At 38.0% G+C, this 26,365-nt stretch overlaps 1 protein-coding gene across 2 annotated transcripts in view; it reads left to right on the top strand.

Moving 5' to 3' along the window:
* The first annotated feature begins 2,003 nt into the window (after window positions 1–2,003).
* LOC124302010 (scavenger receptor class B member 1-like) overlaps window positions 2,004–26,365 on the top strand; it is a 42,135-nt gene continuing 17,773 nt past the window's right edge. Inside the window, exon 1 of one of the 2 annotated variants that reach the window (XM_046757738.1) lies at window positions 2,004–2,172. In XM_046757738.1, the coding sequence (XP_046613694.1) occupies window positions 2,145–2,172 (28 nt within the window). In that variant the 5' untranslated portion in view covers window positions 2,004–2,144. Of the gene's footprint in view, window positions 2,173–18,775; window positions 19,587–26,365 lie in introns of those variants that run through there. The other variant, XM_046757737.1, reaches the window with a different exon arrangement.

Here is a 26,365-nt window from a genome sequence, read left to right as displayed (position 1 = left end):
AGGACCAATCATAGAATTCTTCCAATGTTCTGAATAAGTATAACAAAATAACATTATGACTCGGCCGTATGGTGCAGTTGAAACTGGGATATTTTACGTCACGAGATTGGGCTACGTGACTGGCCCTCAGACTATCGATGGTAACGCGTGTTTGTGTTTGACTTTGTCGTAAATAAGTCGTATCTCGTGGCAGTTGTTTGTTTTCTTTGACATAACTTAATTAGATTATGGTTCCACAAAACCCAAGCTGCCAGTAAATTAACTGTATTTTCCGTGTTTAAGGAGAACGAGCACAAAAAACGTCTTTTTCGAATCTCAAATGTAAAAATAGGCGACTTTAGCCGCAAGCTGAAAATGAACAAAACACGCTATTTCTCAACGAATAACGTACGCATTGGGAATTGGCGAACTATTTTTCCGTTAGAGAGCAAAAACTTTTTTTGTCCAATCGTAGAGCAAATAGCCCCCTTACGGTGGCACGAATAGCACCGATCTCTTAACCGTATCTCATGCATCGCGGCAACTTCGTTGTCTTCATGTTTTTGCTCGTGAATTTAGTTTGGGATTGTTATAAGATTTAATTTTTAAATTATACTTTGTTTTGTTTTTGAGTGTACATTTTTTTCTTAATCGGGGGGCTTCGCAAAAATAGTTTACAATATACTATTTTATGACGAAATTCTTGCAGGACTAACATGAATTGTAACCTTCTTTCCAGTATAGTAGATCAGATTGTTTCTACAATATTCTTTAACATTACTTAAAGTCAACGCTTTGACAATCGGCAAATCACGTCGCGTTCAAACCTTACAATATGGCGCGGTTATATAACTCTTAGACCCTTCATAACTTGGCGACACTGTTCTGTGAATCGAAGATGCCTGAATCGTGAACAAGGAATAACTTATTTTCAAGGTGAGTGGGTACAGTATTCCGAATTTATAGCTACGCGTATATTCCAACTCACTGCGGCTGAAACAAGATCCGGGTGATTTTTTCAATCTGACTTTAATAGTCATTGCTGAGTGAACATAATATCCAGAGATACAGTTAGAGAAAAAAAAAAAGCTTCGAGAGTTTGAAACATGGTAAAAAATTAAAAATATTCATGATCCTAAAGTTATATTCACAGCACAAATTAATTGAGACAAGTCGTTGATTTTTGGCCAAAAATATGGTTGTCTTGTAACTGATTACGTGTACAAAATGATGATTTCCATTTTACAATTGGTTTAATTCATGATTGTAGAATCTGCAATAGCATCTGTAACATACGTACATATAATATTGGTATACAGCTGCTTATATAAATTTGATGTAGGAAAGCTGATTAATTAATATTCTTGGATGCTCTGAAACCGATTTCCAGCCGCGCAATGCTGTCACCGTTTAGAACTTTTCTTTCTCATGGTAGTAAGATTTGGTGCCTCGGAAATTCATCGTATCAGGCATCGTATTCATGTACGTTTAATGTCGATAGATACAAGAAAACGGTATAAAGACGACTGAAAAATTTTAATCATGTGAGCGATATTCAAGAAAGAATCCGGAAGCTCGTGAATGACCCAAGCTTTGCGCATGCATTAAAAAGTGGCAATATGTATCTGTAACAGAAACACATGTTACGCAACAGATTCGAATTGCTGATTTGCTATTATTTACACCGTTAGTAGTTCTGATCCAAAAATATGGCAGGTCACCGGGGCGAAACGTCTAGTTCACAAGTCAGATAATGTTATCACAAAAGACGCGCGCAGGCGTCGATAGGGACGGTTAACTGGTGGCTGGAGTAAAACAGACTTACGTACAAATTACTGGTGCATACAGCTCTTTCAGAAATTAGTCCAGACGCGTATGATAACTCGTTCAGTACATAAAACTTACGGAGCGCTTAGCGAGTTGTGTATATATATATACATATATATGTATACATAATACCGTAGGCAGCTTATGATTGTACAATATATACTCGGTCCATACGTTAAACCTAAATGCTATTTGCTGTAGTAACAGAAATTTTTTTATAATTCTCATCGAGTGATAGCATTGAGTGAACGGAATAATTGATATTGTAAGTTTTCACGGCCAAAAGAAGAAAAGTGCCATTTAACACTTCTCCGGAGTATCTATCGCTACTTTTCAATATGTTTTGGTACACTGGAATCCCTAGCCGTGAGTAAATACGATAGTAGATGTAGAAATACGAATTGAGACATGATTTATTCTCATCAAAATTTTGAAGGCATTTTATTTCAGAAAACTTCAAACGGTAAGATCAACAGTACTTCGAGTTTCGATTACTGTAATGGGTCAATTAACTATACCAATTCCCAATTTTGTTTTTTGATAAGACGCATTTTGTCTCATCCGTTTAGCGCTTTGTTTTTGGTTTTTTTTTTTTTTTTATTGCATAAGTGCCCAGCCAGCTTGCAGGCGAAAATAAAGTAGAAACCGTATTGCAGATTTCGTGAGAATAATCAGTATCACCAAAATACTTTCATTTTAAATCGATTGGTTTTAATAATACGTAGCCACTGGATCCTACCTAACGTGAAAATAACAGGTTTTGATCATTGCCGTATAGAATGTAGCTAACACAGACCACGAGATACAATGATGAATTTTGGCTGTTCGAAGGAATAAACATACGTTCAAAGTCTTCATTACTACACGCAGGCGCCAGTTTTTTTTTTTTTTATTTTAGTACAAATTAAAATATCCAATAACAAACTAACTATTCATCCGTTAAGTATTCGTGCGTGTTTTGGTCAATTCAGTTTCAATCTATTTGCTTGCTTAATTCCTATTCTATAATTTTTTAAATAATCTCTCTCACAAATTCCAAGCTTAGTATTGTATTAGGAAGGTTACTGTCAGTTCAGATCAATTCACTGTCGCCGTTACAGTGTTTGAGCATATCGAGAGCAAAAAAATATTCATGTAAATCATGATAGAAAGACTTTACACGCGTGTATGTATTTAACTCGTTCCCTATTATACTCGACAACTCACAACTGGATGCCATCTATGGCAAAACAATTCTATATGGTGCCATATTTGCATTCAACATAGTTAACATACTATGTTTTTCAAAAGTGTATTATTAATTTTTTCTAATCGTTTCTCTTGATTGATATTAATTTGAAGCATAATATTTGCATTCACGGCTGTTAAGTTCGACCTGTGACAACTACAATGCGCTGAAACATTTTACGATAAGAAAATCAAACGGTTTAACGACCCGCAGACGGAACATTATAAAAAAAAGTTGTTTGGTTGAAAACAAAAAAATTCGCTTGTCATTAATTTAAATTGTTTGGATACGTCAATTGGCGGATGTACTCCCATCTAATCATGAATAATCATACGTGACAGAAATGGTTCATTAGCATAAGCTGCGGTGTTAAAATAATATGACAATAAACTTTTCGTGCCTGTCTATACGATAAACACCTATTTGCACACCTTTGAATCACGATATATCGTATGTACAATAATTACCTAGAAATGATATAGAAAATTCACCAAACATCAGAAACGGTTTCATTATATTAGTTATAATGTGCCAAAAGTAGAACAATAAAGTAAAGGAAGTGAGAAGAAAAAAAATGATGAGTGGGCGCTGGACATGCATTGATTCAAGGTTGAATAATTTATTAATCTTATGCCAAAGGTTTTATGTCACGATTATATGCGAATAACGTATTTCCACTTCTTTTGTTGATGCCATAATTTCGGAACAAGTCAACAGTGCCTCCTAAAACCTCACCAGCTTAATATCTAGCCAGAAAACGTTCAGTCACTTTGTTGTAAAAATTTTCTAACGATTTCTCGCAGTAAAAGTATAAAAAGGATTAGTATTGTACCCTCCCACATCCGGCCTTTCATTAGCCCGCCTTCTGCGCGGTCTGACGCTGTCTGACCGTTGGGCATTCCAATGTGTATCCTTCGCTTCGAGACGGAGTAGGCCCAAGTGCAGAAGGCCACGAATGACGAATCAGGCCCTACCGTGGAATTTTCGACATGACTGTACACTCAGTGGTTTCTTCGAGATTCAAGTTTTTTTCCCCAAGCGGAGTCGTACGAGAGTTGAATATCTCCCACCCAAGGATCGAGATCTGGTACTAAAGTTTCACGGCGGAATATGATCAGGGATTTATTCATCCGCTTAATTATTTCGAGTCCTCATAGACATCCGGGATATCTCGTCGTCCTGACCCGTTGCGCTTGTCGGTTTTTGGATCCTTTACATGAACAAGCAATTACAAATGAGCTCAGGATGCAACCCGCCGTCACACGCCTCTCCTTGAACCCGTGGTCATTAAGTGCCATGAAGAATAATGGTGCTCTCCAAGTGACCGCTGGTCAAACCAGAACACCTCAACGACAGGGATTATCATCGGAAATTGGCTCACCTCCGGAGCGTGAAGAAAACACGAAGACCGGCTCTCTTACCGCAAGACGAAGCCTCGATTAGTCGCAAGCCGCAGTTAACGCTACGGTTTATTGCGAATATATTATAATATTCTCAATCGCTCGGGGCCTCTGAAAGCGGATTTCTCGAGTGGGCGCGACACAAATTTCGCGGGAAATACCCCAACAATTGGCAACGGTTCGACGAACTGGACCTCCGATGTTTAGATCATTTCACATCCGGTGGGCGGCGGTAATTGAAGCATCATCCTTGAGTATCGTTTCGCAGGAATCTGTGTCCCCGAATGAGGAGAGAAAAAAAAAACAGGGTTACGCGAAGGAGGATCAAGATGGATGGGGCAGTGATATTAATGATACGGCATCGTGACATATTTTCAGGGTGTCAAAACCGGAAGCTAAATGACGGGGACTTTTCTCATTCGGCACGTCTGATGAAAGGTCGATTTGCTTATAATATTGCCAATGGCGACACTCTCACGGTTATATTAGGGGAATGGCCGCGTTATTCGCGATGAGCAAGGTAAGCGCATTTTTATCAATTCCAATCATCTGAAAAGCAAATAGGAGACTCGGTATTCGATTGCCCTTTGATAGTACTGATAAAAATCTGTATGCAAAAAGTATTACGTCTAATGCCTATAATTGCAGCCTTTCATAACTTGAAAGACATACTGCAAAGTAAAACTGCGAGATACAGTTGAGGCTGGATTATTTAAATCATAGAGCAGAAAGTTGTCGGCATTGGATTTGCAAAAATATTATGACACGACGTGTCTAGGAAGAAATTATAATAATGACGTAACGATGCATTTTCTGTATAAAGACTTTAGTGGAAAAAAACTTGAGCTGAGGACAGAAATAAAAAAGGATAAATTAATACGCAGCGGGCAAGGTCTGCAAGGAAAAGGTAAATCGTATAATAATTTCGAACACATTCGAATTGAAGAGTTAATCAAAGCGGACGGCATCCGTCACCCCGGATTTGGAGATGCAGCGCGTTAGAATGAAATTTACAATATTATTGTACATACTCTATTACTGTTGTAATATTGAATATGCTTATCAATTAAACGGGTGATGCATTCACCAATATTATTTGCGTGTACGTATTCAGTGGTATATCTTACATTTAATGACGTGAATGTTATTTCGTTATATAGCACTAACGATAAGATGGTGGAGAATATGTTTATGCGGTAAATCTGGACTAAATAATACACAAAACGTGTAACTCACATCCCTTGAGTTGTTCCTCTTATCATAAAGATGACCTGAATTCATGCTAATTCTGGTCAGATCACCGAAATGTATGTGCGTTTGGTAACCAGTCAAAGATATCCGCTCGAAGGCCGTTATTATAGTCTATAATCTGCTGGAACTTGGCATCATTTCATTATCATCTCGCTCATTGTATGTATACGTTTGGAGTGATTCCGACCGTTTATCCCGCTTCTGTGCCCAATCGAAAAGAAATTCGGATCTTCTCAAATAAAAAAAGAAGCTAAAGGTCAGCCAGTAAATAAGGTCGTCTTATCCACAAACCTGTTGAACAGCCGCCTTTCCTTAATATCTGAATACCTCTTACAGTTAAATTGTATGCGTCTGCATAATACTTTTTCCCTATATTTGAACAGAAATTCAAATTTAAACCGATGTATCAAATATCCGAATGCCATGATGGAATTGATTGACTTGACTTGCCGGTTTCATGTATGCAAAACTTTTCAAGCGAGTATTCCAGGCTTGAAAACTGATAGATCGACCATTTCAAATATAAAAAAATAAAACACACGCCTTAAAATGGTTCAGTCGCTTAGGGTCGAAATATGCATTTTGCTGTCTTGTGACTCGTGACTGGCCTGGCTAGGCTTTTTCGAATATGAAGTACAGAGTATCTACGCAGTTGTACCGTTGCTCGTCATATTATTTTGTAAAATTCCACACCCAACATGGCCCGGCGTCAATTAACTGGTCGTTATTCATCAACATTTCACCGTTACTTCACGAGCGTCGGAATTACGTACCCTCCCCTACTTTATAAATTATCATATTATTGCACAGTTTCGTTGTAGCGTGATCAAATTTTTTTTATAAATATATTTGAGTTTATGTCTTCGAAACGATCAACTCTGGCGTAGAATTCACGTAAAAGTTGTGACTAATGTTACAAGTACATGAAATACATATTCGGGAATGATTCGCTACCGCGAAGCGTGCTGCAGAGTGATTCAAATGAAATAAACTTCCTGGCAATTATCAGGAGACTCATTGTATTCAGCCGCGCTGCATTATTAGTAAAATGAAGCGATGGTATTTGAATCCCATATTATGTCACCCGCGGTGCAGCTGCTGACTTTGTTTCCAATAATTGCTGCAGCGTACAAGCGTTGAGATCCTAAATCTCGATGCATACGTGAAACACACTTGCAGCTAATCCTCACAGGGTGCAGAGGGCATATCACGATTTCTTTGTCACTTCTTACTTTCAATTCAATTGTTAAAAGCTTTTCTCTCTTTAATTTGAATTGAATACAATACGAAGTAACAAAAATGTTGTATCCGGTGTTTCGCTTCTTAACGATTTTGATCTTAATTAATTATACAAAATCAGATGATTGCCGAGACAAAAACGTTACCATATTTTAATATACTGTGTATGAATTACCACGTAAATTTCATAAACACCATTGAACAATACATATAATAGGAAATTAATAACCTGCAATAACACTGTTGTTCGCGTTAGGCTTAAGTGAAAAATACTTGACTCACAATCAGTTATCGAAATCAAACTCTGAACTAAATTCATGGCTTCTTTGCCCGGAGGATTAAATTTGATGAAAATGCGTCAGTCGACAATCAGCGACTTCAAAGCCACATAGATTCCAGCGGCACATTGCGTCGTAGTTGATTCTTCAGAGGAAAACTTTATTCTTTCAATATTAACGCTTCGCGATCGACAATCAGAAACGGCTATTAGTTATATAATCAAATACGTACTACCGAAAATATTACCGATCTTCAAACGATATTAAAATAATTAATAGCGATAAAAACTCCTCTTTGAAATGAAATTACACAAAGCATTATCTCGTAATTATAGGTTTTCGACGTCACTGAATTTCGCGATCAAGGTCCATATTATATAAAACCGGATGGGCTTTAAGAGTATATCTACTCACGCTATTTACATAATACGTAACGACACCCCGCACGCACCGATAACCAATGAAGATTTGCCGCAAGGTAATAAATTAGTTACCCGACAGCATAAGCCGATCGTTTATAGAAATCGCAAATACACCTGGATAAGCATAAATAGAAGATTGCACAATTATGCTGACCTCCAAATGAAAACACAAAAATAAAAAAAAAATAAGAAGAAATGCGATTTCTGCTTTATACCCATAGCAATTTCTTGGATTTCCCCACATCGCTGTAGCGGATACGTCTTTGACGTCAATCTTTACGGAGTAATTTAATTGGTTTAAACTTATGCGATGTTCATTGACCATTAAAATTCTTTAAAAAATAAAATAAAAAATGAAAAGGCCGCGAGTTGAGAACAAAAAAACGCTTGTTGACTACTCTCCGACCATAATTAGCGACCTGAATTCGATATACGGAACTGTATAACACTTATAGTGGTATACTCAATACGCAGGCAAAGGTGTTGTTCTAACCTGCGTTGAAGAACCAAGTTTGTACACAGTGTAGCAGATTCAGCTAACCAGATTGAAGAAACCCGATGGAAAAAACCGCAATCAACCAACCCAGAGAGTATACAGGCGTGGGATAAAAATGTGAATCAAATAATGAACGTCATATCGAGATACATGAAAAGTATATCAGACGATCAAGCATTCGATTTTCCTTTATATTTTTTTCGAGGCAAGCTCACAATTTGCATAACCTGGAGAATGAATCCTTCCCTGCATGCGTTGAAATCGCCAGATTAAAGTTGCGTTAAAATTGATCGGAACTCCGCGTCTTTCCACATCCCTGGAGACAGGCGTATACGGATTAATGGCAATGTATCTCATCGGAATATTTTACACATCACACTCGAAAAAAATTTTACGAAAACGCCGTGAGAGAAAAATAACGAAGGTATTGCGTCGCGAATTTACGCCTCAATTATACACATTTTTCAGGCTTTTTATCAATGCAGTGGGTTATTTCTGTTCGACGTGCGACACGGCTTAAAAATTGCTTATTACTTATTCTTTCTAGCTGCATGTCGTTGGTCGGTGAATTATAAATATTCTACACGAATATGCGTGTCAGCTAACAAATCTCATAATTACTACCGACTCTGTATTAACCTATCCGGAAATATATAGTTGCCTCTCGATCGAAGTTGTCAAGGTATTTGTCGCAAGATTAACCGCTCTGTTTGTCTGTGTAACATAAGATCCGTTAATTCCGGCATGTTGCCGGCTTGTTGTTGATTTCCATAAGTAATTTGCATGCGCAAACTGATCGGAGCATACGGGTGGAAGAGATTTCTCGTTACATTGACTCACAGGTCACATGAACTTTCCTGCAATGACGTAGGGCGCTCAAAAAGTCAAGAATTATCGACTACCTACATTGAATCGTGTGTGCCTGCAATTACCGATAATAATCGAGCAGCTCTTCATGAAATTGGCATATAATGTGTTTTGAATCGCGATTGCTGCCGATATCCTCGACGATTAGTAGCTAAATCATTTACGATATTCATTAATTGCGTATGTCGTTCAACCGGCATAATAGAGCATAAATGATCATTAGGACAGTAATACGCATTAAGTTAGTATAATATTACACGTGTGAATAATAATTTGAAGCTGTTTCAAACATCGGTATTGTAAAACGTATCGAAACAATTTGGGATAGCTGTAAGGCGTTAACAAATTGCCATTTTCGAACAAAGTGTCTGATAGAAATGATCGCTTCCAAACCACCGTCACGTATATTTACAGTATGATCATTTTCAAAAGGTTCATAAAGATGTCATGGATTCTCTCAAATCAGGCATAAACAGAAATTGGAAGCACGATTTGTTCAGAAAATATTTCAGAAACGAACTATTCAAAGTTGTAAGCACATATCATAAAATTTCAACTACCCGATCAAAGTAAATAAGTCTGTTTGAATCCATTTAGATTGATAAATTATATTTCCAATTTAACTATATGTTATATTCTGATGGTCTATTTAAAACTAATTAGATATAATTTTGATATAATGAAGGTTTTTTACTTTTCGATTTCAATAATGGAAGTATCTTTAACATTCTCTCGCCCAAGATCAAATGAATCAAACTAATTGAATACAACTTCTGTCTTTATCTGATCTAATATGACAAGAATACAATTTAAGGGGGTGCTCTGATCGATTTCGACGTTGACGTATATATCTCCAAGTATCAAATTCGAAGTATTTCAAATGCGAAAAATGGTTCAATAGCAATTCTAAACAAAAACACTCCAACGCATTTTCATTTGCCGCAGAAATAAAGAAATGGCATGGATTCTACGAATTTACTATTGCGATTTCGTAGAATCCGTGCCATTTCTTTATTTCATCGTCAAATGAAAATGAGTTGGAGTGTTTTTATACAGAATTGTGTTGAGCTTTTCATCGCGATCGAGACACGTGGACTTCGATATTTAGAGATATATATGTCAACGTCGAAATCGACCAGGGCACCCCCTTAAAGATCCGATCGTATTTAATTAGGTCAGACAACATTGATTTCGCTTCTACTATTGAAATAGAAAACTAAAAAACTTTCACGTAATAAATACTGTGACAGGTCCTCCTTTCCACCTGTTGAAATATATTTAATACAGTCTCGATAGTGAATTTTTTATGTTGCTGACCTTATTGAAAAGTTGTTTAATTCGGTGAGTTAGAATTCAACAGGCTGGATGTAGTTATAAATAAGTATAAGCGGCGATGTTTTAATCCAATCCGCAAGCAAAGGACGAACCCCGGTTTTTCTTAAAGACTTTTTTTTTGGGACACAACAGTTAAAAAAATATGCTCAGATGGTTAACGTGTCGAATAGTTGTTTCCGTCAATTTGCGTAGCGATCGTAGTGTATGACATCATGAGTAGCCCATTCGTAAATTATTGTCAATATTTTCCATCGATTTATCAAGATTTTGACGAAGTGTGTACCCATTATAATGTTTTCTAGAACGTCAAGCTTGTTTTGTTTGTTCATTTACTCGAATTAAAGCATTTACGTCAAGACGTTTTATCTGCAAAAGAACGCCCAGGATCAACGAATGGCAGAACAGTTGTACATAAGATTCATGCAAAGTTTAATGCACCGTAGGAGGAAGTGTAACGAACAGATGAGTCTGGCAGAAAAAGTCTCACACAACGCAAACGTGATCTTGACTCGCATTACCGGTTTCACAAGCCTGACTATCGCATTACGTCGAATATACGGGTATCTAATCTGTTATACAATTACTCCAAATTAGTTAGAAAATTGTTCAAACGGCTCAACTGTAGCGCACATTTCAAATTATGTACCATTACGTACCTTACACCGTTTCTGCTTTACGGGTGAAATTCGCTCGATTTATGAATCCTTTCTCCACAGCCACACAATGAGAAAAATTTCATTTAGAGTTTGTAGAAAATTGCAGTCAGATGGAATGTTGTTTGAACAACGTTTCAAAGAATTCTGGAATTACAAGAAAATCTGGTACAACTATTTAGTGTAACCATAGCTGTCATTACTGCATGATTTGGCAATTGCAACGTAATAGCTGTTCATGTTGCTCTGAAATAGCAAACTTATGCGAATATTATATACCTGGTAGAGATTTGTTGAAACATGTGCGATCCAGAAAGAAAACTTCGAAAAATTTTGTGAATTCAGTACAAAACTATGTTGTTAATAAATTATAATAATAACGATAATCAGATTAAAATATTTGAGGACCGTGTAGCAACTGCAGATAGAAATAATTATTCTCGCATCATGGTCAACTTGTAAGTCTTCTATGGGTGTAAGGTTCACGTTGTGTAGGTATCGCAAAAAAAATTTCGCATAATTCGAATCGATGTTCGTGCGAAAATTAATCATTTCCTTCCACTCTTATGCTGCAAATGCTGCAATATTAATATCAATAAGTCAATGTGTCATGATGTATTACGTGTGAATTGCCACTAACATTCAACATCTCCGGGCGTGACATGCTTTACGATCTACACCATACGTGGGTACAAAGCCGGGTCATGCCCTTTACATCACCGTCGTGAATAATCATATTAGGCACCTGATTAATTGGCTAGCTAATCGCATTTGAAGTTACCAAAAGGTACTTTGCACGAATAAAATTATAAACCTGAGAATAAAAATATTTGTTATTCACGTTTATTTTCATGTTCAACACAGCTGTGTTTGTTTGTAATTTTAGTACTTCCCAGTTGCCACTTTTATGGTAGGGTTATAAAATTTTATATTGATCGAGGACTTACAAACAAGACAAGCGTCATTTCAAACTAATAATGGTATTCACAATATCGTTATTAGTACATAATTGATTCTTTCGATCAATTTCTTTCTTCTGTTTATATCGACAGATATTTTAAGCATTAAAAAATAAATTTATTTTACTATCAAATTCGAAATTATTCCTAGTTTTTCATTGCATTTTTATTACAATTCACTCTTAGACTTACGGCATTCGACGTCAAGGAGTTACAGCTCTGGGGAACATTGTTCAGGTTGCTGAACAGTGCATCTCTAGAAGTTAATGCATTTTACCCTGTCAACTTCTACGTATAACATTGTCAGGGTTATGGCACGGGGGTCTCAGATTTAGAAATCATTCTATAAATTGCATTAAAATGAGTAGCGAATTGTTTCAACACGGATTTTTCCATTTGCATATTGCTTGTTATTTACAGTACGTGGAAAAAATTCATCGTCCATACATATACGACTAGTTTACGGCACATATCATAAACTGTTCCCATCAATATACGATCCTACTTTCAAGTCGATACTCACGGCGTAGTGTGGAATTTTTCGATCATCGAACGGTGGAATAACCGTACGAATCTCAAGGTGCGATTTACTTAAACCGCGGCTACAATCGACGTCAACAGCGATCTCATAACAAATAGAGTTACTATATGTATGTATAGATATGAACCGATCGCGGCAAGTCTGTTCCGATATTAAATTCACTCTAACACTGTGCGCAAGGTAGTGATTATATATACATTTTTTTCTCGTATACATATATTACCTATTCCGGCTTACAAGATCTTGCATCTATCGCGGCACACGTTATATTACATATGCGCAAAAAGATTGAAATCGTTGATTACAGTCACGAAACAACTGCAGCCTACATTCTGCCGGGGAAGGACATATTGATACATTTGCATAGCGATCAACAAATGCACAGACAGGGAATTGTTTGTCTGCAGTGCGGGAACTTTCTTGGAACAATTTTACAAGGTGACTGTATATTGAGATCAACGACGTCATCCACGTGGAATGGAAAAATTAGCGGCACATGATACAGTGATCAAATAATATTCGGAAATTTGAATCGGGGTTGGAAATTTCAGAGTAATTAATGAGATAGTCAACTCTTTTCGAGATGTGAGAATGCGGGTAAATCTTGCGAAATAGAAGGGCAAATAAGCGACGAAATTCAAATTAAATCTTATTAACCGATTCAAACTTCATGGATATGAATTAAGGGAAATTGTCTCAACACGTACCTACATTTATTTACTAAGATTCATTATAACAAAAACAAAGTTGCCCAATATAGTACAACGGGATTTGGGCTCAATACACGCCGCAGATCACATCAATTAATCCGTTTCCAGTTGAATAACACTTTGAGTGTCGTTTTATTTTCAACCATGTCTCTGGTCCTAGACTCATTTGGTTTATACACACAACTCAAGCAACCGTGCGATATTCCTACATCCGGCTTTCATTATACCAATTGGGGAACAGCTTCATTCCTGTTTATACGCTTATGTGTGTCCCACACGTACATCGATGTATCGGGATATTAATTGTCAGTGTGAAACAGACACTGATATTTCACTCGACTTCAACATCACACGAATGATAATGAATTTAATCAACTGTAACGGAAATAATAAAGGAAGTATGATGTACAGGTTTACAACAATTATAATTAACGAAATCTATTTGAAAAAAATTTCGCATACTTGTTTCCTTTGTGTAGGTATTTGGAATAGTATACAGTTCAACCGCGAGAAAAAAATCATGGTAATCATAATAATCGCGTGCTTTGGAATATTACAGCAATAAAATCTATGATAAATGTACTTTTGACGCTCCGGGTGTATAAATTACGGTGCGCGCCATTCAAATGTCGTCACAGGATCAATAATGAAAAGAAGCATGGGTTCTTCCTTACAAATTATGCTAATAAGGTTACATGATTCTCAGCTCTGATATATTACAGACATAAAAGATACAGGAGGTATTAGAGTATAGTTTTATAATTCGCACGAGGTTCAACATTTCTTATTTACAACTCGCGATGATTCCAAATTGCGCAGTTTGGTGTATTTTGAGACTCCACTATTGAAAATATTTCTTTCGTTTTACTGAAATATTCAAAATTTTCATCGCGTACACATTTCGACTTCACATTTATTACAACATTCGTAAAATTAAAATATATTTACGATTGTAAGACGACGTTATGAATTGAGCATATCGGATTGTCAACAATTGACACGGACTTACGACAAAACCAGTTAACTATTTTTCAATGAAAAAATTTGTCTATGGTATAATCAGGGACAAATAATCGTACAATATACCGAATGGTGAAGCATAAAAAAAGATGAAATAGATGTGAATAACAGTCAATGCTCACCATGAGATTAATCAAAGATCTCTGGTAAAAATGAGGAAACAAAAAAGCAAAGAAAAATTAAAGATCTTGCACGCTCGTTAGCTACGGGAACAAATTACCGGGTTCAAGTCGAGGTGATATGTATACGATAGAAAAACATACGCGCGTTTGCTTATAAATTCTAGGATCACCTAATTTATGAGTTAATAGGCAAAAAAACTACATAAAAAAGACACACACACACACAATTCATGTTCATCGATATAATCTTAAAATGATGCATTCCAATACCTGGTACAGTATTAAAAATCATAGGATAAAAAAAAGGTAATGCCTTGCTCGGAAAGAACCTATCGGCAAGTTCAAAAGTACGAATACTTGCAAGGATAAATTGCGCGTTGCTAGTTCTTTTGCTTTTTCACACTTTCATCGTTCAGTGAGTCCAAGATCTGGGAAAGAAACTGAAATGCGAAACATTAAAGACTCACCGGTCTTTTCTTGATGAAAGTTGCGTCTGCAAACAAATCGTGAAGCGCAAATTTTCGGTCAATTTCTGCCGACGACACCTGGTAACCTGACAAGAGAATATTGGGCTTAGCCTAAACACTTTTTTCCTCACTGACGTAAGCAAATCGGCTGGAAACTGATATTGACTTCACATTCTGTTATTACGATTTTTTATAACCATCTTAATTCCGTGATCTCGCCTCGTGCGGCATGTAATAAACTTTACGTTCTAAGCAATTGAGTGAGTGATCATATTTTTGCTCAACATCATAAAATGTTGAATACATCAAGATCGAACGACAGTACGAACACTATCCAAGTTTTTGCCGTTCATCACACAATTTTTCACGTGAGGTAGTTTTTGCTCTCAAACCCGCTCGTACCAACACTGCATTGTGTATTTAAATTAAAATAAAATGAAATGTAAATGCTCATTGCACGTGTATTTTTTTCTAAAGCATATTCAGCCATGGGAATATTTTCGATTAATGTTAATTCGTTAGTTATCGATAACCGATCCTATCACGTATGTTGTACGTAAAATTGGAACTTCGGTTGTCAGATAATAATTATTCGTAAAGGCGTAAATACCTACTGTCCAATCAGCCGTTTCGAAAAATTGGGTCTGAAATCCAATGGTTTTCTTGATCGGATAATTATCATTTAGTACTGTGAAAGCCTTCTTTGGCTGTAGATAAATTCGGACCTCAAGTCATCTCTGAGGACTTACATGCTCTGCTTTTAATCCACATGAATTTATGAGCGCAGTATTACACCAGATACGTCAGCGGCCTGGAAAATAGTGTGAGCAAATACTAATGAGAACAATGAAACAAACATGCTTTGACACGTATCGGTGAACACAGATATCGAAACTATGAGGTATCTGGTCAACTTATTGTGTATCACCCTGTGAAATCTGTGTCAGTAATTAGTAATGCCGTAGGCAAGAGATTATCGTGATTCCAGTCATTCCGTTGCTGTTGCATACAGGCCATGAGGAACAACAAAAGTCACACGAGTCAAACTGGGCGAAAAAGAGAAACAAGTAAAAAAAACGTACCACCCTATGCAGTCACCGACGAGCGGAAAACCACGTCGATAAAAGTTGTTATTCACCCTCTTCGGCATGAAAAAGCATTTACGCGCGATTTCCAGTAATTTCGATTCATTCTTCAGCCTCGGGAAAAACCGGTGAAAAAACAAATCGTAAAAAGGGATAACTGGAAATGATGATACGTCTATCGCGGTAGAGGTAATGACGGGAGTTCAAGAGAGCAACGAGACTCGGTAAACACGGAATCCATGATTAAAATTCTTTTCATCCGCCATATTGAATTTACGCAGAAATTGACCGTAGTCGTTGAGGCGCGATATGAGGTCATGAATCATGACGTTGGTTGTGAAGATTGATCACCCGCACCTATCAGCCACGGCAAATGAACATGCAATGATTTTTCCACATAATTCCAAATTTTTTGTCGAAAAATCACACAAAGTGTGAGACCTATAGAACAGCCTCGGATAGCGTTTCTCTGTGAGGACATTTTTCAAATGCAGAAGAAAAATAAAAAGAACAAAATCATCCGTATTCCTCGCCCTTTGACCATATAAACTCGTCGTGTCAGCATGTCAGCAATTATTGATTACAGTAGGTACTAAAGCAAATATCAAATTTCACGAGTATGCAAAACGAGAAAATCTTCCGTCATCAATAAAGTCCTAATCCCAGATGTGAATTTTAATCAGACGTCAAGAATCGTTCATTAGTCATGCGTCATGGATATTCCGGAAATGCCTGGTCCTAGTTTCACAGAATGAGATCATCCACCTCGATCAAGGATTATGGTCTTTCACCTGTTTTGCATTAAACTAGAAATCCATCGGTTCCGAACTCTTAGCCATGAAAATAATGGCGGTCAATAGCACTGTTCACCAGTGAAAACTATATCGTTTCTTACAATCGAACTTGCGCTGCGTTTGGAAATTGCCCGAAGCAGATTGTCCTGAGTAACCTTCGTACAGTTTACAGTAGAGGGTCACCAACTTTGATCGAACACAGGTATAACTCATTTCCTTTCGCATACTTGGTTGGTAGATTGTCTTTCATGTGAGCTGTGTATTCGCGAATCTTGAACGATGTACTATATTTTCCGTGATAGAAACACTCGCCAAATAATCAAAGACCAGACTTTCAATTACTTCTATGCTTCCGAAGATTATCCCAGTGTCACTCTTCCAAGGTAACTTATATCCTTAATACCTCGGAAACGTGGTGCAATGGTGATGCGATGATCTCAGATAATTACACTGTATATGATGTAACGCTACATAAAAAATGACGGAAATTAACTCGGGAAACAAACATTTGATCACCCTTCGAACAAGAACGTTGTAACTGCCAAGTAATTGAGAAAATTTTACGACATCCCTACGACATGTACTGTGACAGTGATATTTTGAATCGTCTGAGGCTTTCTCGTGTGTAAAAACCCGTTTTTCGCGATCAATGAAGAATCACATGAATCCCCGATGATACTGATGCAATCGAATACCGCTGCGTTAAAACCATATCAAACCGGTTTCACCTTCCCCACTACAATGTTATAAGTGGAACAGAAAAGTATTCGATGACAAGTTCTCAAGAATGCAAGATTGGGTAAAACTGATTGAAGATCTTTTAACGTGTAACTGACCATTGCCTCGGAAAGATTATTATACCTATATTGTGAATCTTTACTTCGACGAAATAATATATTTTCATTTCGACTAAAATAACGTTACTAAGTATATAAAAAAATGTTTCGTCACTTTCATAAGTCGGAATTTTTTTTGTTTTAAATTAGGAAAATCATTCAATTTACGAAATAAGATCATTTAGTGATACATATTATGAATCAATTGTTTTCGCACCATCGAATAATAATATTTCTCAAGACTACTCAAAACGGTAACAACTATTTTTATCTAACGCAGTTATCGCAGACCTCGAAGTGGCAAATGAGTTTCGAAAAAAACAACACGTATTTTCTTCTACGGTTTTTAAAAATATGACAAACAATAGTCCGACGCTTCATTTATTCGAGAATCAGACAACAACACCCTAATGATATTTTCGTTTTCACAAGTTAATTCCACCATACATCCCTGCAAGAAATGCCGAGTCAATGCACGGATAAGACATTCCGTACGAATAACGCGAAATAACTCAGCTTTTCAAATCAAACGGAGTCTCCAAATTTTATGTCGTGAAAACCAACCCACTACATCAGTGAGATTATACCAAGGTGAATCACGAAAAAATATTTATAAAATTAGAGAATTCTTCAAATTTTCCCAAGTAGAATTTCACTACTGTTCAGTAAATATGGAAAAAAGTTTGAGAAAATCGCTGAACTCTCGAAATTTTCTTGGGTATAATCTGACTTGTGTCAGAGTGACTTGCAGTTTTCACTCGAAAAGAATGAATCTGACATTTTACTCAACAGAATTTCGAGGGAATGAAGAAATTTTTTTTACGAATAAAGAGTGAAAGAGTTTCGAGGCAGACAAGAGATTGACGAGAAGCAGCTGTTTATTATATACTCGTATATGTATAAAAAGTGGGTGACATTGAAGCCGAACCACGCTGAACGGTTGCAAAATACTCTTCTAGAAGTTTACCAGGCGCAGTCTTTTACCACTTGCAAAGATCGACGCGGATCGTCCAGAACTCTATGAAATGTCTCGAGCCGGCAGCTAGTGACCTGAACGTTGGTATAGGCATGTGCGATAGCGGAGGAACGGCGCGCGGTCAAGGCGCGTGTCGGAGACCCTGGTGGTGGTCTCAACCTCCAGAGGTGGGGGCGAGCTGCACCTGTCGATTGGCTGCAGGTCCACGTGCGGCAACCACCTCCATTTTCATTGGGAGAGGTGAAAGTGGGGTGCGTCTGGAGATATTTTTCAAACACGGTTGGAAATTTTCGCCACTTTTGCATTGTGTCGCACGCCGTTCGCACCGGGTAGTAATATTGGAAGGAAAACGCGGTCCAAGAAACACCCGAAGAGCAGCCATTCGGATAGTTGAAATACAGACAATTTTATTCGCCGGATCGTCGTAAGAATATTCAAGAGCGAAAATTACCCTCGGGATTTTCTTTACAGCTGAAATGTTTCCCGCAAGTGTAGCAACGCACGGGTATTAACACTGACTAGAAGAAGGTCGTTGCAATCCGCATCCAACGAGGAGTAAACAAGGAAGTCTACTGCATAGCTGCAGCGGGAATTCGAGTCGAAAGTCATGTGTAGAAGTTTCGAGATTTCATTGCCACTTACCGCGGTTTAGTATCGAGTTGAGCAATCGTACTTTGAGTGTGGGAAACGTTTATACTCGTAAAAATCATATCGGAGACTCTCGCCTCGCGAAGGCACGACTGCGAACCTATCGGAATACAGACGAGCTTTCGGCGTCTTCGCGGTGAAGCGATCGTGCTTTTTGGCTACGTGGGGAGAGGAAGGACTGCGCTTATCTTGTTTTAAGCACCGAAGAGACTGCCAAGTGTAGTGAAATGAAGGAGGTTATCGGATTCTGGGACCGTTTTACCGGGCGCCGTTATTCCGCGGTCAACACAAACTCGTGTCCGGTATCAGACACCCTCGATGGTACGGAACCCGATTACCCGCCATCGCCGGGGAATCACAGGAGCTTGAGAAGAAAGTCTTCCGTCGTAGTGAACCAGTTCTTTAACGCCGCATTACCGGTCCACTCGGACGGACGACCAAGCTGGCCAAAAAGTAAGTTTTTATTTTCAAGAGTTCGAGGTCGCCTACAGCTTCAACTTTTTCATTCATAGTTACGGCGGGGGTGTGTTCCACCAGCCGTCGATAAAACATTGAAAATTCGATTCGCGAGTTATTCTCGGACTACCGCGTTTGGAATCCTTGCAGAAATTGCATTAATAAGAATGACTGAAAATTTATTTGAAAGATCGGAATGTTTCACTCGAGTAAGTTGATATCTCGGGACTAGTTGGGTGTATGGAAAATTTTCAGCGTTACTGTAGCGTGTTACAAATACGCTATCGGATGAACCGCTGTGAAATTATCTCACGATTCACTCGTCGCAAAAAGTGTATCGTGCGCCAAGGCATCGCGGCGAGGCGAGAGGTTCTTACTCGCATAAAATTATCCAAAATCTATAGTCAAGTAAACAATCGTGACTCAGTTCGTTCGTCAATGAATCAAAAACATGAGCGGAAAATTCCTGCTAATTGCGGTAATTCTTGGTCAATTGATACTATATATACCTGAACACCTGCATTTCAATTGCTCGAATCATAAGTAATCATAGTTACTTACATTTACACGTCTGACAGAGGAATGCTTGGTAATTTTCTTATAGACTTATGACGCTTTATTTATTATACCCGGGAATGTCCGAAAGCGTTCTACGGGCTAGCCGATGGACGTTAATCGTTCACAGTTAGAAGCTGGTACCGGTTGATCCCAGGCCAGATCAGCGGAATCCTAGCGATCGATTTAAAATTACCCATCGTCATGGAGGAAATAACAAAATGCACGATTAACATCATGATGCTGGAAAAGGTTTAAGGAAATTTGGTTCAGTCTCAGGTTTTCGGAACATCACTTACAGGTTTCTTACATCATATTATCGTTATGAGGAAATGATTACTGACAAAGTTAGCTTATACTAAATTGGTTCCTGATAGCTTTTGCATTAGTAATCCGAGGGCATCGTATATTTCGCGATTTAATATCACCCGACAACGTAATAATTATACGCGAATTAATTATTAGAATCAGAAATTCGAATGTAATGATTGTCCAGGATGAGAATGAAACTTGAAATTGCGTCGACTGGAGTTGACAGTGATTATTTTTTTTCTTTCTCAAAGTTGAGTAAACCGTGGATAGATTTTTGGCTGCAAATCACACTTTCTAGAAGCGAAAATTGTCCGTCGTTGAACCGCGGTGTATGAGTAATAACCTTGAAAACATACCTTCGGATGTGTAACATACAATCGCCGAAAAACCCATGTTTACGCGTTACTCATACTCATTAAACTATTACAAAATCGGTTAATGCCCGTTACCTGTTACGTTACGTATCGGGCGTGTAAAATATGCGGTGAAATATTATTTTCGTTACATAAAGGCTTTTCGCGGTGATTGACTATCGAGGACCGGTGCCAGAAAGCGAACCGAATCGAAACTGTTTCCGCCACGGAATAAACAAGCCTTCGTGGCAATGGCTTCCGGATCGGCAACGTTGGAAAGATTATTCTTTTACAGTGCTCGATGCCTGTGCAAGTATAAGACACTTTTGGATCGGACATTGCTTACAGTAACCGCTCTTTCAATGCTAACTAATTTCCTGAATTAGCACCACCATAAGCGATAACCAAACACGACGCGATCCTCATACAAAGAAGTTAACGTGCCGTTTACCAAACACATAAATCTAGCTCAGGTCGAATAGGCGGCACGAGTTGCGGACTGTTTCGCACCGCCTTCCATTCGGACAATGAAATTAGACGCAGCATCATGCGTGTGCGGCTCTAGTGCGAAACAAGGTTCGACCATTAGGTCAGCCTTGGTCTGGATGATCGGCTCGAGGAATGCGAGGGCTGAATTTTGCGTTTTGAAATACTTACACTTCGGTGAAACGTGTGCGGATCCGCTACATTGCATGGTCTCTTTGCCAACGCGGTTGTGAACAGGAATATAAACGACATTAATCGGGTATCTCCGATTTGACCGAAAACCATTTGTGAGTTATGCGCCGCGTGCAAACGTCGGTCCGTTGCAAAATAGCCGCGCTTGTCTGCAATTCGGATTTGATAATTATGCAAATTAGAAGAGGGGTAATTGTTCTTCGGCACTTCTAAGCAGCCCATCATCATACAGATGATGACTATGTTGCGCAAATCGCAACGCCGTTCTTGCAGCGTGTAAGTCTCAGTTTGTCACGACGCTAATGAAAATTTTAATGAAACTCATTCTCTCATCTCAGGCGAATTTCTCCGTACGAATTAAAGGCTGCACCCGGGCAAGGAGTTCAAGTCACTTTTTTCAACCAAAAAATCACACACTTTTCACTTTACTCCACTGTACGTGCATCGGCAATCTGCCTCAGGTATTTGGGTGAGCAGAAGATGCTTCCTGAAATATTGAAAGTGCACTGATCTTCATATTTCAACTTGACCGCCAGTATAAAAACTGTGCGACGATAGGAATATCAACCGTTCTGTTTCAATGCCACTCATATAAAACTGACTTCTCTTTCACTTCGCTACATCGTTGTCACGATCTTGATCCGTATCACATCATCACCGTTCACTGTTGGGTTATTGGAACCTCAAAGTTGCATCGATAAAATCCTGGAATTCATCATGCAGCTTATTGAATGCCATAAAGTTTTTCACTTTACTTGCAAAGAAATATAAATGCCGAACAAAAGCATGTGTGTATGACAAATTTATACTCATACATATGTGAATAAAATTTAGACATATTTACACGTGCCAAGTGGTTTCTTTCTCCAGCAAGCTGTAATAAAGCGATTAGAAAACAAGCCACGTACCTCGTGGAAAGAATCCACATATTACCGAGGCGAGAACAGATTAACGACCTCTTCACTTCGGTTCGTATCTATCTCGATATCATACTTCACATCTAGACTAGAGGTTCAGAATTTTCGTGATCCGACACACAGTGTTCGTACTTAGACTCCATTTTCAACTGCAATTCAAAATTCTTAGGTAACACGTATCACCAACTCTGGTAAATTGTTTGTCGAAGCTGCACCCGTGTAAACGTAAACAGCGTTTATGACTGTTGGTAAAAGTGTGCAGTTACCCCACACATTTTTCGAAACTCTTATGTTGATAAACTTCTGTTTTCGTCGGGATTCACTGGAATTTTATCAGCAATATTATGTTACCGCATCATATGTGTAATAAAACAAAAGATTTGTTTTTTTAATTGCTTAAATATCTGCAAGTAAGGCTAAATTTGGAACGGTTGACCAACTGCGGAATAATACGCGAATGATGAGCTGAATTTTTTCGTTCCATTTTCTCACACACATTTCAGTCGATACCACGTATTATGAATACATATGTGTTTTATTGGATGAGATTTCTTTATCAACTGTTTTGCTGCCTCTTTGTTAGCACGAAAACAGAGGTAAAAAACACGTATAATAAGCAGGTTATAATTCGGACAAGGTGGTTTTGCAGGTTGAACAGATTTTTTTCTCTTATAAAACACTTATAAAAATTGCACGACCGCGAATTAAATCCGGATTCTGGTTATTAGGATGGCAATTAAATTTCCATACCGTTCGGTAAACGGAAAATTTTCCGACCGCATACCATGAGATATTGATTTCTTATTTCTTTTTATTTCTCCTTTTTCATCCTCAAAGGTAATTCAACCGTATGTTAACTTAGTCGAGGACGATAACTCATCTTTTGTTTACCGTCATACGAAGAATTCAGATGGGTTATCAACCCGAACAATAAAGTAATGCACTCTCTCACCGCGGATCTCTGTCTCTAATTTCATCCGGAATCGGCTATTCATTGCGCGTAATTAAAGATGTGTCCTTTTACAACTAGCGGGAATGAACACGTTGCATATTCAATCATATGTCAGGGGACCCTCCACGCGCGATCTGCAAAGATCGATTTGCGATCGCCACCGCGTCTTAAATTCTGCAGCCGTTAATCAATTGAAATTCTGCCGCGCATCAAGTAATCGCACAGTGCTCGTGACGTTCTAATTCGAGATTCAGATCGCGCGCCAACATTCATAGTAGGTGGTCACTCATCATTAGGCCGACATCATACCCGGAAACATTCATTAGATTTCAGGAATTGATTTACAACGATCGAACTACGCCTGTACTTCTTCTTCAGTATTATTTCTCACATTAATACCCCGGAATAAAAAGTAACATTAGAATTTTAAACGTGTATCGACCCGATTCATCTAACGTATCAAGTACATTCAATTAGAGCGATTAGCATTTTTTCAGGGTTCGTCGCCCCTGGCTGTTGGGGAATCGGGTTTTCAGCTAATTTTTCGGAACCGAGCCATGTATCCGACCAACGAAAACAATGATCCAAGTTCAAGAGTTGCCTAATTATTTAACGATTCGACCCCTGATCTGGGTCAAGTGAAAATATATCTGCGTGCCGAAAACAACGCACGCGAGTTGTCTATAAGTCGAGGGAGTTAATTTGAAGGGGGACAGTGAGAGTTGGTATTCGGTTTGTGCAGCGGCGCACAGACGCACTTTCTCTAGGATAGTGTGATAGTGGCTATGATAGTTGCAACATGAAACACCTCTAACGAAATACTTGCATCAAGAGAGAGAGAGAGAGAGAGAGAGAGAGAGAGAGAGAGAGAGAGAGAGAGAGCTGGTCCTCCGCAAAATCGTGGCGTGCTTCGATAATTTTTTTTTACTAGGAGCCGATCAGTTAGTTAATAATAGTGTCATAAATCTGCTATGAAAATTTCTGCACTGCCAAAACTCCTAGAATCGCAGCCATTTCATACGTGCCTGTAAATCGATTATAATTCTACAGTGAATACACGCGATTTTACGAGTAAGCTGGTACCGTAAGTTGATTATATAAATTAAATTCTCGTCATAAATTCAAGTTCACGTGAAACCTACGTTGTTAATTTTACGCATCATTTCGACTTAATTCAAAAATTATAATTAATGGAATGAAACTATTCCTCACGTTTATCATAATTAATATTATTATGAACACGAGGTATGAATTAATCGCATCAGAAATATGGCTAATATTTATTCATGTGTTTTATTAAAATCCTTTCGTACAACACAAGTATTTTATGACCCCATAAAATTCTGCGGCATCTTGAATAATCACCAGTAGATTACCGATGCAAATGATCTGATAAATCACTCACCTTGATTTTCAATTCGTCGACTGTGTATGAAACTTTATCAACCGCGTTCAAGTGACGTGGATTAAATGAACAATGGCAGGACTATTGATAACGCGATGGATGTAAAAGAAAGATGGATAACATTGGATAGACGAGCGCAAAGTTTACTCATCGTCGAAATTAACTAACCTATTATCGCGTTCATTAGTGTATTGCAAACCAGATGGACCTTCAAACCATCTGTTCGCAGTTATTCGCTCGTTATGCTAATGTGTTGTATGCTGGTGTTGTTTAATTCTCATTCGCATTTTTGCTGTTTTTTTAGTTTGCTAAAATTAATATTTATCGACTATGATATCGTTATTTAGTCACGAACTCGTGGTAACTCGCGTTTCAGATTCGTTACGATTGCTAATGCTTTTCGGTACCTGTAAATCAGTGGCGATGAGGATTCGACGATTTCAGTTCCTACTTTAATCTTAACGTGAATTAATTTTCATCCATTTTATCGACTTACAGATACGCTGACGTAATATTACTCATGGTGGAATTTAATGCTTACAATTAGCATTCTGTTGCTTGAGATCAAAGCTGGTAATTTTTATAGTGATTTATACGGAGAAAAGTAAATTTCAAATATCCACCAAATATATATTGCTCAAATTTTGAAAAAAAACTAAAAAATCTAATCGAAAACGTTATTTTCTTTCCTATTGGATTATTGAATCAATACATAGTTATTCAAATTCCTCCTTTTGTTGAATCATGAACTTGAGAATACGCGTCCGTCACATCCAATAAGCCATTCGCCGTCAACTTTGGTATGCAGTATTTATGTAACTTTGCATTATACTCGATTGAGCGGATGCAAAGGTAGTAATTTTATAAAATTCCAAAAAAAAAAAAAAAAATCTCCCAGGCTGTCGTTATTACTCATCGATTGTAACATTATATAAATCATGACTAATTGTCATCGACTTATTACTTGGAAGAAAAATAATCTGCATCACGTGCAATAATGCGTAATGTACGCTGTGATTGTAGGAAATAATTATGACGCCTTTTTCAATATCTGCGGTGAAAACCAGTCTTGCTTCTGAAGAATTAAATATGCATCAATTAGACTCAGTGCTGACAAATTCGAATGACCATTAGGACTGCGTAAAGGCGCTTTACGGTCTGATGCGTGAAATATGAATACGTCACAGTCGAAATAATCCATTACACCGGAGTCCAAATTAACGACGTCGTCCTTACATACACACGTATATATATACTGCATTACATGTACTCTAAACGCCGTTATGTTAGCACTAACTACCTCACGAATTTAACGATAGTGGGACTCACACCGCGAGTCTAAATTTACTTCATTTATAAAGTGATGAAAAATCGAACGGCTCGTTAGTTCTTGGCCTATAGTGTATGGTTATTTCCCTTTCATCCCAATGACGTCGGTACCTATATCACGCAGCAGTGTAGACGACCTGTTGAACTTGACACGGACCGGACCGTACCTTGACAGAACAGTCCATTGATGTTGCTCGCGTACGCCGACTGGTTGAAAAAAGAAAAAAAAACAAACTCTGTGCACACTTACCGTAGTAATCAGACAGATATGAAGA

Source organism: Neodiprion virginianus, chromosome 4, assembly GCF_021901495.1.
Source record: "Neodiprion virginianus isolate iyNeoVirg1 chromosome 4, iyNeoVirg1.1, whole genome shotgun sequence".
Classification (NCBI taxonomy): domain Eukaryota; kingdom Metazoa; phylum Arthropoda; class Insecta; order Hymenoptera; family Diprionidae; genus Neodiprion; species Neodiprion virginianus.
Note: the sequence above shows the minus strand (reverse complement) of the source record. Positions and strands in the feature narration are given on the sequence as shown.